General features: G+C 51.9%; 1 protein-coding gene and 1 pseudogene across 3 annotated transcripts in view; one reads left to right on the top strand and one right to left on the bottom strand.

Moving 5' to 3' along the window:
* The window catches only part of gmip (GEM interacting protein), a 146,624-nt gene that overhangs the window by 103,192 nt on the left and 24,679 nt on the right, over nucleotides 1–18,753 (bottom strand). For 2 of the 3 annotated variants that reach the window (XM_085971542.1, XM_085971543.1), the window contains exon 2: nucleotides 14,653–14,799. In XM_085971542.1, coding sequence (XP_085827668.1) covers nucleotides 14,653–14,799 — 147 coding nt within the window. Of the gene's footprint in view, nucleotides 1–9,091; nucleotides 9,396–14,652; nucleotides 14,800–18,753 lie in introns of those variants that run through there. The other variant, XM_085971544.1, reaches the window with a different exon arrangement.
* Nucleotides 730–1,802, top strand: LOC147097590 (uncharacterized; annotated as a pseudogene).

Raw genomic sequence — 18,753 nt, 5'->3', positions numbered from 1 at the left:
ACAAAACATGGCGGTCTAGTTAGTAGTCACTAGCTTCCTGTTTCCAGATTGTCTCTGGCCAAGTTGGGCCCACGCCCGAGTATTTATACTCCTCGGACGGCGCCCTCAGCTGGCCATTCAGTAGTACTTCCTGAGTTACTTCTTGTAGAAGTTGCGATTTATGACAAGAATTTTTAATTTGAGGCATTGATGGACTAGGAGCCAACATATGTCAGCTAGCATAGCTCATTTATACAGCACTTTTAATGTGAAAAAGGCCCCAAGCTGGTTCATAAATAGACATGGGGAAAGACATGAGCCAGGAAGAGAAAGGGGATTTCCAAGGAGTAGGACCTGGGCAGCTGAAGGCTGTTCGACAGAATACAAGGAAAAGCTGGTCATCCAATCCCTCCCTCACCTCTTCCGTCCAGCCTCTCTCCCCCTTATTTTATCAGCACTTCACTTGTCATTGCTCCCCTGAATTTTCCTCTCATTCCTTCCAATGCCCCATCCTACTCCTTCTCCCTGTATCCCTACCATGTTCAAATCAAGCTTCACTGCACCGTGTCCGACTCTAACTCATTTTTTCACAGAACCGCCAAACTTGAACCCCTTTTTCCTACAATCTGCAGGATTTAAAACCCAAACGTGGTGTCACTCAGTCACCGAGCCCTGATTTATCTAATCTTCTTTCCTACTTCTTCCAACCTTGGTTGTGACATGAATGCCTGGGCCCTTCCCCCGGTGCCCTGCCCTATGGGACTGGGCCCTTCCCCTGGAGCCCTGCCCTATGGGACTGGGCCCGTCCCCTGGAGCCCTGCCATGTGGGACTGGGCCCTTCCCCTGGAGCCCTGCCCTATGGGACTGGGCCCTTCCCCTGGAGCCCTGCCCTGTGGGACTGGGCCCTTCCCCTGGCGCCCTGCCCTGTGGGACTGGGCGCTTCCCCCGGCGCCCTGCCCTGTGAGACTGGGCCCTTCCCCTGGAGCCCTGCCCTATGGGACTGGGCCCTTCCCCCGGTGCCCTGCCCTATGGGACTGGGCCCTGCCCCGGCGCCCTGCCCTGTGAGACTGGGCCCTTTCCCTGGAGCCCTGCCCTGTGGGACTGGGCCCTTCCCCTGGAGCCCTGCCCTGTGAGACTGGGCCCTTTCCTCGGCGCCCTGCCCTGTGGGACTGGGCCCTTCCCCTGGCGCCCTGCCCTATGGGACTGGGCCCTTCCCCCGGCGCCCTGCCCTGTGGGACTGGGCCCTTTCCCTGGAGCCCTGCCCTGTGGGACTGGGCCCTTCCCCTGGAGCCCTGCCCTGTGGGACTGGGCCCTTCCCCTGGAGCCCTGCCCTGTGAGACTGGGCCCTTTCCCTGGAGCCCTGCCCTGTGGGACTGGGCCCTTCCCCTGGCGCCCTGCCCTATGGGACTGGGCCCTTCCCCTGGAGCCCTGCCCTGTGAGACTGGGCCCTTTCCCCGGCGCCCTGCCCTGTGGGACTGGGCCCTTCCCCCGGCACCCTGCCCTATGGGACTGGGCCCTTCCCCCGGCGCCCTGCCCCATGGGACTGGGCCCTTTCCTGGGAGCCCTGCCCTGTTGGACTGGGCCCTTCCCCTGGAGCCCTGCCATGTGAGACTGGGCCCTTTCCCTGATGCCCTGCCCTATGGGACTGGGCCCTGCCCTGGTTGCCCTTCCCCTGGAGCCCTGCCATGTGGGACTGGGCCCTTTCTCTGATGCCCTGCCCTATGGGACTGGGCCCTGCCCCGGGTGCCCTGCCCTGTGGGTCCAGCAAGTACCAGACCAAGGGAACCAGGAAAGTCCCGAGTTGCATCGCCGGCCACTGCTGAGTTATCAGATCTGAGCTCTGTTTGGCCTCAGCTATATCCTGGGTTAGGTCAGGGAAAGCCAACATGGATTCTATGTAATGCAGTTATGACTATATAAGCCTACATATGAAGAATGACCACTTGGAGCCAGCACCTGTGGAATCCCCTACCGCAGCGAGAAGTCAATTTCTTCAGGAGGCGAGGGCATTGGATTAGAGAAATGGCCAAAAGAAATATCCATATTAAAAATGCATCTACCTGGGAGAGGTCCGATTGAAATGCAGTTTTGGGTAATGACTCCCACTTCGAGAAACAGAAAGCCAAACCTGCAGTATCATTGACCTTGGTAACAACACCTTGCATTTATATAGCTCCTTTAAGGCAGTGAGAGAGTTGGCCGAGATCTTGGCATAAAAGGAAGGTCAAGAGGTGGAGGTTGTTTGGGGAGGGAGTTCCAGAGAGTAGCTGAAGGATCTGTCAAGCCTATTGACCCTTAACTGTGTTGCTAAGCTTTAAGCCCCAGAGATTCCCGAGGTGAGTAATCCTCCCGCCCTCTTGACTATACAGATACCTCTGTCCTGAGATTTACAGAAAGCCTGTTTCGGTCCATTGCCTACTCATTCCAGAACTGATCAGGGTCAAACTCTCAGAGAAAATGTGGCAACAAACAAGAGTTGGACCTCAGTTTGCCCCACCCCATCCACGCCTGCCACCCCCTTTCACATTAGTCCTCAGTCCCTAAATGATCTCGGAGTTGGGGTGGGGGGGAAAGGGGGGGAATAAAAAAATTGGGATCTGACTCAGGTTACTGACCCACCTCTGGGCCAGAAAGGCCCAGGTTTGATCCTCACCCTGTGCTGAGATAGCTGCTCTCGGGGAGTTTAGGGCACTTGTCACAATATTTGTGTTTTGACGTCAGATATTCCCTCGGGTTCAGCATCACTGGTCACTCCCATATGCGGACCCCGCATTCCTTACGATCTGGAGCGTGCCTTTTACTGGCCAGTACTTAGTTAAATGATGGTGTGATGCGGAGATTGCAACAGAGAACACTCACTGTGTCTACTGGCTGTGCTAATATCACGCGCGAGGCGACATTTGCCTCGGCTGCTGGCACACTCCCACTTGAAAGGCGCAAATTACAGCTTACACTTCCGGTTCCTGGATGAGGGTGAGGATCTGTACCGGACAAGCAATGTAGAAGTCACATTGCTGGCCCATGCAGACACACAGTCCACCAGTGGCTTGCTGAAATAAATGGCGGCCCATGCGCCTAAGAATTGCGACTCATCAGTTGGTGCATGGCAGCTGTGAGTGAGCCAGACGCTGTCCAACTGGCAGATGTTTATTGCACATCTGGCCTGCGGTGGCCTGTTTATCACCAGTCTATTCAGGGTGTAAAAATATAATTTGAAGATGCTATAACATAAAAAATTACACCCAAAAACGGTGAGCAAAATGTTAACAATGAACCAGTGCCTCTCCCAGAGCTCAGTATGGACCCCTCCCCTCGCTGTGGGACTGAGCTGTACAGACTATGAAGATCCCAGACTCCAAGGCTGGTCCATGCCGAGTTAGCTGATGGGGTGCCAGGAGGGGGCACTACAGCTACAGGAAGCAAGAGACAATTGCCATTTATTTTGGCGCAGGTGCAATGCGACGGGAGTTCAGCTACTAAATAAATTCAGCTTTTGATTTGGTGAGGATTCGCTGAACCTGTTTAACTCTCATCACCCACACAGAGCTTCCTGGTCGCTGTGCCCGATTCCATTAAACACGCACTCAATCCAAACGGAATTCCTGAGCTTTCAATTAATTATTCACCTTTTAAAACACTTCCAAGCAGTTTTAAACCGCAAGAAATGCAAAACTGGTATGGAGTCAAACAAATCCGGGACGAGAAACGATCTTTCAGTCCATCAATCCTGCTCCACTAGAAGCCCATATCTGATTATTCTACCATGATATCCCTACCTTCCCCACTCCCACTCCACCCAGGCTGTCTGGTTATTCTGCCATGAATTGCCCTCTCCTACCCCTCCCCCTCATCAGTCCCACTCCACCCAGAGCCTGGGTCTGATTATTCTGTCACAAGTTACCCTCTCTGATCTGTTGATTCGCTACTTTAATGGCCACTATAATTGTTTGTCCACCTCCCCATAAGAATTATAACCCCTTACTGACTGTAAAAGCTTTTATAGATATGTGAAGAGAAAAAGATTGGTGAAGTCAAGCGTAGGTCCCTTGCAGTCAGAATCAGGGGAATTTATAATGGGGAACAAAGAAATGGCAGACCAATTAAATACATATTTTGGTTCTGTCTTCACAAAGGAGGGCACAAATAACCTCCCAGAAATGTCGGGGAACATAGGGTCTGATGAAAGGGAGGAACTGAAAGAAATCAGTATTTGTAGGGAAATGGTGTTAGGGAAATTGATGGGATTGAAGGCCGATAAATCCCCAGGGCCTGATAATTTACATCCTAGGGTACTTAAGGAAGTGGCCCTAGAAATAGTAGATGCATTGTTGATCATCTTCCAACATTCGATGGAATCTGGAACAGTACCCATGGATTGAAGGGTAGCTAATGTTACCCCACTATTCAAAAAAGGTGGTAGAGAGAAAACGGGGAATTACATCGGTAGTAGGGAAAATGCTAGAGTCCATTATAAAAGATGTAATAGCAGAGCACTTGGAAAACAGTGACAGGATCGGACAAAGCCAACATGGATTTACAAAAGGTAAATCGTGCTTGACTAATCTACTGGAATTTTTTGAGAATGTAACTAGTAAAATAGATAAGGGAGAACCAGTGGATGTGGTGTATTTGGACTTTCAGAAGGCTTTCGATAAGGTCCCGCATAAGAGATTAGCGTGTAAAGTTAAGGCACATGGGATTGGGGGCAAGGTATTGACTTGGATAGAGAACCGGTTGGCAGACAGGAAGCAAAGAGTTGGAATAAACTGGTCTTTTTCCGAGTGGCAGGCAGTGACTAGTGGGGTACCGCAGGGATCGGTCCTTGGACCCCAGCTATTCACAATATATATTAATGATCTCAACAAGGGAACTAGATGAAATATCTCCAAATTTGCAGATGACACAAAGCTGGGTGGGCGTGTGTGCTGTGAGGAGGATGCCGAGAAACTACAGGATGATTTGGACAGGTTGGGTGATTGGGCAGAAGCATGGCAGATGCAATATAACGTGGGTAAATGTGAAGTTATCCACTTTGGTGTCAAAAACAGGAAGGCAGATTATTATCTGAATGGCAATAGATTGGGAGAAGGGGAAGTGCAACGAGACCTGGGTGTCCTTGTGCACCAGTCGCTGAAGGTAAGCATGCAGGTGCAGCAGGCAGTTAAGAAGGCAAATGGTATTTTGGCCTTCATAGCGAGAGGGTTTGAGTACAGGAACAAGGATGTCTTGCTGCAGTTGTACAGGGCCTTGGTGAGACCACACCTTGAGTATTGTGTGCAGTTTTGGTCGCCTTATCTGAGGAAGGATATTCTTGCCATGGAAGGAGTTCAGCAAAGATTCACCAGGCTGATACCTGGGATGGCAGGAATGACGTATGAGGAGAGATTGGGTTGATTGGGCTTGTACTCGCTGAAGTTTAGAAGAATGAGAGGGGATTTCATTGAAACTTATAAAATTCTGGCAGGACTGGACAGACTAGATGCAGGGAGGATGTTCCCGATGGTCGGGGAATCCAGAACCAGGGGTCACAGTCTAAGGATAAGGGGTAAGCCATTTAAGACAGAGATGAGGAGGAATTTCTTCACCCAGAGAGTGGTGAACCTGTGGAATTCTCTACCACAGAAGGCAGTAGAGGCCAATTCATTAAATATATTCAAGAAGGAGTTGGATATATTTCTTAAGGCTAAAGGGATCAAGGGGTATGGGGAGAAAGCAGGGACAGGGTACTGAACTTGGATGATCAGCCATGATCGCACTGAATGGCGGAGCAGGCTTGAGGGGCCGAATGGCCTACTCCTGCTCCTATCTTCTATGTTTCTATGTTTATTCTCCATCTCGATAGCTATCAATGCAGCTCCTTTTTAAAAGCTGCTAACGAACTCTCCACAAGATGGAGGCGATGTGGAACCGTATCTGGGAGTCTGCTCCACATCTCCCGCCATACCGCAGAGAAAATATCCTTCACAATCTCTAACCTGTCATTTCTTTTTTTCCAGATGTTGGACAAATGAGCTGTGTATTTGTTTCATTTGCAGAGACGCTCAACAGGTAGTCTGCAGCGAGTGTCTCACACCCCCGACTCCCCAAAGCCTTTCCACCATCTACAAGGCACAAGTAAGGAGTATGATAGAATACTGTCCACTTGCCTGGATGAGTGCAGCTGCAACAACACTCAAGGAGCTCGACACCATCCAGGACAAAGCAGCCCACTTGATTGGCACCCCCTCTAGTTCCTTAAACATTCACTCCCTCCACCACCGGCACACCGTGGCTGCAGTGTGTACCATCTACAAGATGCACTGCAGCAACTCGCCAAGGCTTCTTCGGCAGCACCTCCCAAACCCGCGACCTCTACCACCTAGAATGACAAGGGCAGCAGGCGCATGGGAACACCACCACCTCCAAGTTCCCCTCCAATTCACACACCATCCTGACTTGGAAGTGTATCGCCGATGCTTCATCGTCGTTGGGTCAAAATCCTGGAACTCCCTCGCTAACAGCACTGTGGGAGTACCTTCACCACACGGACTGCAGCGGTTCAAGAAGGCAGCTCACCACCACCTTCTCAAGGACAATTAGGGATGGGCAATAAATGCTGGCCTTGCCAGCGACGTCCAAATCCCATGAACGAATGAAAATGTTTTTAAAATGTGCGTATAAATACACGTATGCCTCTCCACCTGCAATCTCTTAGTCTTCCTCATATGATTGTTTTGGTTGGGGAAGTTTTGCAGAACTTCTCCTCAACGAGTGAGTTGAGCTGGTTGGAGTCCCCGGTCGAACGGACTGTCCCCAGTCTGCGAAAGGCACTGAGCTATAGAGTTGAACGGCCTCTGCTCCACGCTCACTTATTCGCCTCCTCCCTCCCCACAAACTGAGCATGGACCCCACAGTACGAACCCTACAGGCCGCTGTAGGTGAGACCTGGAGCAGTCATAGCGCAAGAGGAACTCTGTGGGCGAATCAGCAATGGGACAGGAGGAACTCGATACTTAGGTTTTGACCCGAGAAGACAGTCACTCACTTAGCTTCCTCATTGACAGTACATCAAAACACGCCAAGAGCACGACAACAACACCTTGCATTTATATAGCGCCTTTAATGTTGTAAAACATCTCAAGGCACGTCACATGAGCTTTATCAGACAAAATTTGACACCAAGCCACATAAGGAGATACTAGGACAGGTGACCAAAAGCTTGGTCAAAGAGGTAGGTTTTAAGGCACATCTTAAAGGAGGAGAGGTAGAGAGGCAATGGGGGAAAAATTCAGTTGGTTGCACCTCCCGTTAGTGCCTTAAGAGGGCGCTAATGGGGCGCAAAGCAACTAGCGCCCGGGCGTGGCGATGTTTGCGCCGCTCACGAAAATGACTATACATTTTGCGGCGGCGCTAAACACTACCGCCATGATCTCCTGCGCCGGCAGATCGTGACGTCAGTCGAGTGTGCAACGCCCTGGTAGCGCCCCGGACCAGATATTGAGTGGTGAACCCTGCCTTACCGCCTGCCGCTAGCAACGACAGGTTGAGGGGAGCGTTTTGCAGTCAGGAAGGGACTGGGGGAGCGCTATTTAAAAGCGACCGCTTCCTGCCTTTTTTTGTTGGTGACATTTTTGCACCACGCATTCTGAGAGAGAGAGAGAGACTTCTGGGGAGATTCAACGCTGTGTGAAGGAGTTTTGAGTACTGAGCAGCACTTTGCAGGTTCATTTTGATTTGCCCTTCCTTGTATCGATTTAGAAGAGACTGTGGGAGATGCACTCTGAGCTCCTTCCCTGGGCCTCTCCATTGTTCTTTCCAGCAGATTTGATGTACAGGTCTCTCCAGGCTGAGATTCAAGGCTGCAATGAGCAGGATGAGGATGGAGAGCAAGATCGACCCTCCCCTTTAAGAACTGGCCGGCACCAGTGTGTCTGTGTTCCGTTGCCAACTGACATCACATGAGCTTCGCCAGCGCTCTGAGGTAGCGCCTCGCTCCTCGGCCTTTGCGCCTTAAGACAGGTGTGAAGCGCCCGATTTAGCGCTCCAATCACCTCCAGGGGCGATAAAAGCCAAGTTTGCCGTCGGAGGCGATAATTAGCGCCAGGCACTAATCTTTGCGCCCGGCCGATAGCTGCGCCCCAAATGGGGCGATACCGAATTTCTCCCCCAATGGGTTTAGCGGGGGGAGTGCCAGAGCTTAAGGTCTAGGCAGCTGTCGGCATGACCACCAATGGTGAAGCGATGAAAATCGAGGAGGCGCAAGAGGCCAGAATTGGAGGAGCGCAGAGATCTCGGAGGGCTGGAGGAGGTTACAGAGGTAGGGAGGGGCAAGGCCGCGGAGGAATTTGAAAACAAGGATGAGAATTTTAAAAGCGAGGCATTGCCGGACCGGGAGCTAATGCAGGTCAGCGAGCACAGGGGTGATGGGAGGTCAAAACTGGTTCGGCTGGAATCGCTGATCTTTTCTCCTGCACAATAAAGACATTTCTGGAATATACACCCGTTGTTCAGGGTGACCAGCCTTGGGCAAGGATTTGGCTTCCACCTAAATGGCGACTGGTGGCTTAAAAAACACAGAATGAAACAGACTAGTCAGCAGCTTGAGGTGAGGTCCCCTCCCCAGTCAACCCCGGTCCCCCTCCTCCGGTCTCTTTTCCCTCAGCTCTTGTTCTACCAGCCACTCCACCCCCACCCCCCCCCCCCCCCATCCGTGGTCTCCCACCCTCCCTCCCCCTTCCACCTCCCCCCCCATCCCCAGTCCCCCAACCTGGTTAAATCAGGGTCAGTACGGCGAGCAGATCTGGTAAAACCTCATTAGTCATCCCATTGAAAGGGGAGTTCAGATGTTGAAAGACAAATGCCCAAAAAACAAAAAGAAAATCATGTTTGCAATAAGCACCAATCCACTCGAGAGCTCCAGACATTCACACACTTGTTCTACCAACACAAAGAATGTCACAGGATGTGGTCGGCACTGACCTAAATGGAGACGAGAGCCCAGAGTCTGAAAAAAAAGCACCTCCTCTACTGACTACAATCATTTTGTACTGTGACTGAGACAAAATCCGTTGGAAAACGTCATCTAAAAGGACTGAGTTACAGGCATCGGCGATTTGAGGCAGTTCTAACCTACCGTTCTCCTCTGTATCTCCCATGTCTCCGTGCTGACGTTAATTCCAATGTCTTAGTCAGCAGTCGCTACAGCAGCTCTCCGCTCCCTGTGCCTCTGCGTTCAGCATAGGAACCGTATCAAACAGAAAAGGAGAAGAGGCGAGACGGGCTCACGGACCTGGGTCGTTAACAGTTTAGTTCCTCCGCTGGGGGTGTTGATACCCAGCTGAACGATCGGCAGCGGCCAGGTACACTGGCACAACGTACCCCCGGCCACCCGCACACAGCCACCGCAGGGCAGCTGCACTGCCTCATCTGGGTCTGTGACATCAGCAAATCTGCAAAGTCAGGGCACTTCCTCCTTGCAAACGTCTGCGAGGTTTTAGTCACTGCAGAGTCCTCGGTTCAAACCAGACTGGGACCTTCCAGCAAAGCCCCACTTATATAAAAGGGATGACTTCAATCTGAAGAGGAAGGAGGATCGGAGAGCAAGAATTCTCTGCAATCTGGTTTTCCAGGAGTTTGGAAACTCTTGCGCTGGCGATTTTATTTCCCTCCTTGTTTGTGTTCCTCCATTCCCCGCCCCCCCCCCCAATGCCAGCCAAGGTCGAACACCTGAACCTTTCTGGTCTGTGCCTTGTTTACAAATCCCTTCATGGCCTCGCCCCTCCCTATCTCTAATCTCCAGCCCCACAACCCTCCGAGATCTCTGCGCTCCTCCAATTCTGACCTCATGCACATCCCTTATTTTCATCGCTCCACCATTGGTGGCCGTGCCTTTAGCTGCCGAGGCCCCAAGCTCTGGAATTCCCTCCCTAAAACCTCTCCGCCTCTCTCTCCTCCTCCACGTGTGGTGGCCTGCTTCTCCCGCTGTTGTTGTGTGCCTCAGTATCGCAGTGGGTGCCGGATTACCAACCCTCCTGGAGACTCCAGGAATTAAAGGTTAATCTCCTGGACACTGCTGCAAGCAACCCGGGGAGAAAAATCATGGGGCATTAAAAAAATTGGGTTTTATTCACTTTTTTTTTAACACTTCCATTCATCAGTGATACAATATTGGAGATGGGGGAAGGTGTTTTTTGGGAAGTGGGCAGGGTGGTCGGAAGCATTGCGGGGGGGTGGCGGGGGGTGTTGGAGAGGAAATCCCCCCCCCTCTGTTCTTGGGTTTTTTAATCTGGTTACTCGCCCCTCCCATAACGTTATGTGATCTCTCCATTAAGGATGGAATTTCCTAATCGTGAGACATCTAGACTGTGTGGGGCTGGACAGGAAAGCTGGTTTTTCCCTGTCCAGTATTTTTGCACATGTTCGTACGTGATAAAACCACCGGGAATACATCCAACCAGACCGGGGAACCCCAAGCGGCTGGTCTGATCTGCAATTGAGCCATGGTGTGGAGTGGGAGGGGTGGGTGGGTGGGTGTGGAGTGTGGAGCAGGAATGTGGGGGGACTTACAACAGCGCCAAAGAAGCGGGAGAAGCAGGCCCGGGCCGTCGGACCGTGGAGCCGGCGACGGTGAGGTGGAGGCCGCGGCGACCGGAGGATGTGTTCGGCGAGTCGGGCGGAGGCAGCGCAGCGCATCAGGACGCAGCAGCAGCCACGACGACTCGCAGTCCGACTGGGAGGAGGGGAGCCGGGAATGGTGGCCAGAGGGTGAGCGGGAGAAGCAGGCCACCACACGTGGAGCCGAGCCGGCAACAGTGAGGAGGAGGCCGCGGTGACGAGGAGGACGGAGCGGCTGAGGGACATCGTGCTCCCACTGCCACTGGATGCCAAAGAATTGACTTTCTGAACACGGCGCTGTAAAAATAGCTGACGTGTCCCGACGGGGAGTAAGCATTCCATTGTACTAGTACATATGGCAAATAAAATTGAATTGAATAGATCATAGGGAAAGGCCACAGGCAAAGGCATGAACTTTCAAAGATGCTCAGCTGCAAATTCAATACAAGCCCCCGAAATTGGCTGTTACATCCCCCTCCCCCTCAAGACTTGGTCCACCCACCCCCAAAAGATTGCATGGACCCAGGCGGGTACAGTAGTGTAGTGGTTATGTTACTGGACTAATAATCAAGAGAATGCAAGTTCAAATCCCACCATGGCAGTTTGAGAATTTGAATCTGAATTTGTTCAAAAACCAAAAAAATCTAGAAACAATAAGCTCGTCGTTAAGACCCAACTGGTTCACTCATGTCCTTTAGGGAAGGAAATCTGCCGTCCTTAGCCGGTCTGGCCTATATGTGACTCCAGTCCCACAGCAATGTGGTTGACTCTTAACTGCCCTCCGTAGTGACCCAACCAGCCACACAGTTGTGACAAACAGAAGGCACACCACCACCTTCTCAGGGTAATGAGGGATGGATAAACAATGCCAGCCTTGCCAACAATGCCCACATCAATGGAGGCAGTTCAGAGAAGGTTCACGAGGTTGATTCCGGAGATGAAGGGGTTGTCTTATAAGGAAAGGTTGAGCAGGTTGGGCCTATACTCACTGGAGTTTAGAAGAATGAGAGGCGATCTTATTGAAACATATAAGATTCTGAAGGGACTTGACAGGGTAGATGCAGAGAGGATGTTTCCCCTCGTGGGGGAATCTAGAACTAGGGGGCATAATTTCAGAATAAGGGGGCACCTTTTAAATCGGAAATGAGGAGGAATTTCTTCTCTCAGAGGGTCGTGAATCTTTGGAATTCTCTTCCCCAGAGAGTAGTGGAGGCTGGGTCATTGAATATATTTAAGGTGGAGATAGACAGAATTTTGAAAGGTGAGGGAGTCAAGGGTTATGGGGAGCGGGCAGGGAAGTGGAGTTGAGGCCAAGATCAGATCAGCCATGATCTTATTGAATGGCGGAGCAGGCTCGAGGGGCCGAATGACCGACTCCTGCTCCTACGTCTTAGGTAAAAAAAAAAAAAATTTTTAAACTTGCCCAAGTCACTGTACCTATTATTAGAAAACTCTTTGACGGGAAGAGAGAGATAGAGAGAGGAAGGCAGTGCTGAACAGGCATGAGGTTTCCTGGCAGTTACTGAAACCGTGCTGTGAAGCTGCAGTGAGCAGGCGGCAGTCACGAGGAGTGAGTAACAAGAAAACGCCAATTAACCCGTCACACGCTCACCAGTATTTAGATACCTGGGCCCAGGATCCTCTCTACCATTCCAAACCCGTATCCCTCTGCTCCCTGTTAAATCAGGAGTTTGGCTCCCTTGTTTATAACTGTCAGTCAACGGCACTCCAACAAGGAATTCTGGTCATTTTGATTGTGTGATGAGGCATGACATCAACACAATCCTCGATATTCCTCCTTGGTTTCTCCCCTCGTCCCGAAGCCACGAGTTCTGCTCCCGAGTACGGTTCCACAAGACCCTCCCCTCCCCCTCCCCCAGAGGCCCTCCAGTTTCTCACCTAGGTGCCCACACTTCATGGCTCAATAGTACGAGGTTATCCGACTGTGGAAGGCATCACAAGCAAGCCCGTTCCTGCCTCCAGCCGCGAGGTCCACACTTACAGGGATCACTGGGCAGCTATAAGAAGCACAAACTCTGACTGACATTTCCCCCACTCCCTCAGGCAGGAGCACTGAGACCAATTGTAATTAAGGGGGGTGGGTGAAGAAGATGGAGAATGGGGGGGGGGGGCCTTATTTTTAATCGTACTCAGCTCTCTCTACCCGACAACCAAGTCAGGGGCTCCCCGAGAAAAGTTTGATTTTGCGCTCTTACATTACCAAAGAAATTCATACAACCAAAGCAAGGGCTGGTGAAAGGATTACTGGGGCCAGAGGCTGCAAAATGCAGTGGCAACCAAAGGAATTGCATTGATATCACCTTTCTGTTTAGTATGATTCTGTCTGTCTTGTACTGTGTCACTCTTGCCCCCTCACTCTCTCTTATCCTTACTCCCCACCTTCTCTCATCACCTCTATCTAGCCCCCTCTCATTCTCTGTCTCTCACACGCCATCTCATCTCTCTTCCCCCCCCCCCCTCCCCCCGCCCTTAGCTCTCTCTTTCCACCTCCACCTCCACCCCCACCCCCACCCTTCATCTCTCTCTATTTCATTCACCACAGAAGTGGTTTCATTGAGGCCAGGCCAACACTACAGACACAGAATAAGCAGAAACGAGAGAGAATGCCGCAGAGTGGCAGGATACGACCCCTTCCCTCCCTACCAGTGTGTGCCACCGTCAGTTATCGCTTCCTGCCGTCCTTTACCGTTACATTTTAAGGGATCTCGTACAATCGGCAGCAGAAACTCGCCGGATTCAACAAGGCTGCCAAATGAGAAGACCCAGAATAAAAGCTGGAGAGAGAACGCGGGGACGTGCAGCAGGGCTGGTGTGGGCTGCAGGACACCCGCACATTGGGAGCCACACCACTCTGACCCCCTGCAAACCCGCAGTCAATGCACCTTCACTGGGTCACTCTATCACATAGCCCATGGGCCACTGGTTCATCGTTTACAGCATCAAACACTGAATTCGAGGAATAGAACGAACTAGCATATCAAAGAAGTTTCATATTGTCAGGACGTCCCAAAGCGCTTTACAATGGAGTACTTTTTGAAGTGTAGTCACTGTTGCAATATAGGGGCAGACAGCTCGATCAGCTCCGATGGACGGGTCACATTGTCCGCATGCCCGATACGAGACTCCCAAAACAAGCGCACTACTCGGGAGCTCCGACATGGCAAGAGAGCCCCAGGTGGGCAGAGGAAACGCTTCAAGGACACCCTCAAAGCCTCCTTGAAAAAGTGCAACATCCCCACCGACACCTGGGAATCCCTGGCCCAAGACCGCACAAAGTGGAGGAGAAGCATCCGGGAAGGCGCCGAACGCCTCGAGTCTCTTCACCGGGAGCAAGCGCAGGTCAGCGCAAGGAGCGCACGTCAACCCAAACACCCCACCCACCCGCCCCCTTCAACCACCGTCTGCCCCACCTGTGACAGAGACTGTAGGTCCTGCATTGGACTCATCAGTCACCTGCGAACTCATTTTTAATGTGGAAGCAAGTCATCCTCGGTTCTGAGGGACTGCCTAAGAAGATGATAGGGGCAGACATATTTGTGCACAGCAAGGAGATAAATGATCAGATAATCTATTTTTAGTGATGTTGGTTGAAGAATAAATGCTGGCCAGGACACCGTGGAGAACTCCCCTGTTCTTCCAATAGTGCCTTAGGATCTTTTACGTCCACCTGGACAGGTAGACAAGGCCTTAGTTTAACGTCTCATCTGAAAAACGGCACCACCGACAGTGCAGCACTCCCTTAGTACTGGGGGCATCAGCCTGGATTATGTGCTCAAGTCTCTAGAGTGGGACTTAAACCCATGACCTTCTGACTCAGAGGCGAGAGAGCTGTCCACTGAGCTAAGACTGAGATATAAGGTAAAAACGCAAGCTGTCAACTAACTGTCTGAATTCCCTGCTCCATTTCAGGAGCAGACTGCAGGAGCCCACCGAGACTGGGCGTTCCCAGGGCTGGGATAGCCGTGGATTGTAGCCTGCGTGGGGCCCGCAGTTTTGTGTGTTTCAGCCCCGTATAAAGCTCACCGCCCTTACTGCAGCGCGGGAAACACGATTCCTTACCATGCACCATATTCACCACCATGGCGGCAGCCTCCACGAGGGAGTTGTCGGAGTTCAGTGACGGGTAGCGGCCAATGACGAGTTCCAGAGCCTGCAGCATGGCAGTCAGCCTCTCCTGAACCAGCTCCTGATCCGCAGGGACGTCGGCTGAAAGAGAAAGTCACACCCGTTGGTCACGAGGAGGGGGGGAGGGTGGCACAGCGGGTGGGGGCACCCCAGCAAAGCAGGCACCGCGCAGGGGGCGCAGGGAAAACGGCCCCCCTCATGGGCGGCAACCCTCCTCGATGGTGTCAACCACCACATGCGCCGAGGCTCCAGGTAACTTGTGATTGGTTGGGTTCCTGTCTTGAGCACATGGGGGCCCGGGCGTGTGGTTGGAGAAGGGCTGTCTCCCCACCTCTGCTCCACCCCCAGAATGGCTGTGTGGCCACACAGGCTGGGGAAACCCAGGTCAATGGGTCTCAGTCGAGGCAGGAGATCGAGGGGGTTACAATCAGTTTATAAGCCCCTGGGGTGAGGGGGAACCAGCCTAGCTCCCTCCTCCTGATGCGAAAACAGAATGCCGGAAACGCTCAGCAGGTCAGGCAGCATCTGCAGAGAGAGAAACAGAGTTAATGTTTCAGGTCGAGGACCCTTCGTCAGAACTGGAAAGGGTTCGAGATGTAACAGGTTCTAAGCAAATGCAGAGGCAGGGAAAGGGGGAAGGGGAGGAAAGAACAAAAGGGAAGGTCTGTGATTGGGTGGAAGGCAGGAGAGATTAAAAGACAAAAGGGATGGTGATGCAAGGGAAAAGGAGATGGTAATGGGACAAGTAAAGAAACAAAAGATGGGTCTAGAGGAGGTGTAACTGGGAAGAGCAGAATCATCAACAGCTATCATGTGAAAAAATAGGGGCCGAGGTTCTGGTCTGAAATTGTTTGAACTCTATGTTGAGTCCAGAAGGCTGTAAAGTGCCTAATCGGAAGATGAGGTGCTGTTCCTCGAGCTTACGCTGAGCTTCGTTGGAACAGTGCAAGAGGCCGAGGACAGAGAGGTCAGAGTGGGAGTGGAGCGGAGAATTAAAGTGACCGGCAGCCTTCGCCAGATCACCATCCAGTGGCTCCCGGAAAGTAGATGTCAGGCGAGGAGGATGAGGCTCGGGTGTGATCGGCCTCACAGTCAAATAGCCTCTGAAATTCGCGGGCTCGGCTCACAGATGAAGAATGGGCACTTGGCCAAGGTAACAGAGCGTGACCTGGAACTGTGTCCGAGCACTTCCGGGACAGGCGGGAGGGGAAATCCGCTAGGAGATGACCCCTGGGAGCCCGAGTTGTAGACAATTTATTGATTCGGGATAACAAGAGGTGAAAACAGTAACAGGCGGAGTTTTTCGGGCTCCTCACGGGTCGATTCCAGGATACGTTCGGGGCAGAGAGCAGCACAGGCCTCACATAGAAACATAGAAGATAGGAGCAGGAGTAGGCCATTCGGCCCCTCGAGCCTGCTCCGCCATTCAATGCGATCATGGCTGATCATCCAAACTCAGTACCCTGTCCCTGCCTTCTCCCCATATCCCTTGATCCCTTTAGCCTTAAGAAATATATCTAACTCCTTCTTGATTACATTTAATGAATTGGCCTCAACTGCCTTCTGTGGTAGAAAATTCCACAGGTTCACCACTCTCTGGGTGAAGAAATTCCTCCTCATCTCTGTCCTAAATGGCTTACCCCTTATCCTTAGACTGTGACCCCTGGTTCTGGACTCCCCGACCATCGGGAACATCCTTCCTGCATCTAGTCTGTCTAGTCCTGTTAGAATTTTATAAGTTTCAATGAGATCCCCTCTCATTCTTCTAAACTCCAGCAAATATAAGCCCAATCGACCCAATCTCTCCTCATACGTCATTCCTGCCATCCCAGGTATCAGCCTGGTGAATCTTCGCTGAACTCCTTCCATGACAAGAACATCCTTCCTCAGATAAGGCGACCAAAACTGCACACAATACTCAAGGTGTGGTCTCACCAAGGCCCTGTACAACTGCAGCAAGACATCCTTGTTCCAGTACATGAATCCTCTCGCTACGAAGGCCAACATACCATTTGCACCCCAGGGCCCGCATTGCCCCACTTGGGGTCAGACACTACACGGTGAGAGAGGAGGCCCCAGAGCAGATTCACTGTCCAATCACGTCTCCTTGCAGTAATACTGCGGTGAGAAAAGGGGGGAGGGGCAACTGGAGGAAGGTAGGCAATGGAGAGCTGCTCACTGGATTTGCTCTCAGTGCCGCTTCCCTCACGGATATAACCCCTCCCCTACTGGTGGGGGGTGGGGGGCCGGGGTGACTACCACAGTGGGGCAATAAAACAACAACTTGTATCAATATAGCACCTTTAACGTAGTAAAATATCCCAAGGTGTCTCACAGGAGCATAATCAGGCAAATATTTTCACCAAGCCAAAGAAGGAGATATTAGGATAGCTTGGTCAAAGAGGTAGGTTGTAAGGAGCATCTTAAAAGGTGGAGCGAGAGGTGAAGCGGCGGCGGAGAGGTTTACGGAGCGAATTCCATCGCTTTGAGCCGGGGCAGCTGAAGCCACGAATGCCAATGGTGGGGCGAAGGAATGCACAAAAGGGCAGAGTTGGAGGAACCAAGAGATCTCGGCAGGTCGGAGCAGGTTACAGAGATAGCGAGGGGCGAGGCCATGGTGGGATTGGAACACGAGGCAAGAATTTTAAAATGGAGGTGTTGGTGGACCGCGAGCCGATGTAGGTCAGCGAGCAAAGGGGTGATGGGTGAAAGGGGCTTGATGCGAGTTAGGATACGCACACCAGAGTTTTGGATGAGCTGAAGTATCTGGAGGGTGGAAGGTGGAGGCCGGCCAGGGGGAACTGTCACTGTATAACACTGGGGTACAGTACTGGTGGGCACTGGTCTGTCACTGTATAACACTGGGGTACAGTACTGGTGGGTACGGGTCTGTCACTGTATAACACTGGGGTACAGTACTGGTGGGTACAGGTCTGTCACTGTATAACACTGGGGTACAGTACTGGTGGGTACAGGTCTGTCACTGTATAACACTGGGGTACAGTACTGGTGGGTACAGGTCTGTCACTGTATAACACTGGGGTACAGTACTGGTGGGCACTGGTCTGTCACTGTATAACACTGGGGTACAGTACTGGTGGGTACAGGTTTGTCACTGTATAACACTGGGGTACAGTACTGGTGGGTACAGGTCTGTCACTGTATAACACTGGGGTACAGTACCGGTGGGTACAGGTCTGTCACTGTATAACACTGGGGTACAGTACCGGTGGGTACAGGTCTGTCACTGTATAACACTGGGGTACAGTACCGGTGGGTACAGGTCTGTCACTGTATAACACTGGGGTACAGTACCGGTGGGTACAGGTCTGTCACTGTATAACACTGGGGTACAGTACCGGTGGGTACAGGTCTGTCACTGTATAACACTGGGGTACAGTACCGGTGGGTACAGGTCTGTCACTGTATAACACTGGGGTACAGTACTGGTGGGTACAGGTCTGTCACTGTATAACACTGGGGTACAGTACCGGTGGGTACAGGTCTGTCACTGTATAACACTGGGGTACAGTACCGGTGGGTACAGGTCTGTCACTGTATAACACTGGGGTACAGTACTGGTGGGTACAGGTCTGTCACTGTATAACACTGGGGTACAGTACTGGTGGGTACAGGTCTGTCACTGTATAACACTGGGGTACAGTACTGGTGGGTACAGGTCTGTCACTGTATAACACTGCGGTACAGTACTGCTGGGTACAGGTCTGTCACTGTATAACACGGATACAGTACTGGTGGGTACAGGTCTGTCACTGTATAACACGGGTACAGTACTGGTGGGTACAGGTCTGTCACTGTATAACACGGATACAGTACTGGTGGGTACAGGTCTGTCACTGTATAACACTGGGGTACAGTACTGGTGGGTACAGGTCTGTCACTGTATAACACTGGGGTACAGTACTGGTGGGTACAGGTCTGTCACTGTATAACACGGATACAGTACTGGTGGGTACAGGTCTGTCACTGTAACACTGGGGTACAGTACTGGTGGGTACAGGTCTGTCACTGTAA

This window comes from Somniosus microcephalus, chromosome 31 (assembly GCF_052327205.1).
Source record: "Somniosus microcephalus isolate GS21.2 chromosome 31, FLI_Smic_1.0, whole genome shotgun sequence".
Taxonomy (NCBI): domain Eukaryota; kingdom Metazoa; phylum Chordata; class Chondrichthyes; order Squaliformes; family Somniosidae; genus Somniosus; species Somniosus microcephalus.
This window is presented reverse-complemented; position numbering and strand designations above follow the sequence as displayed.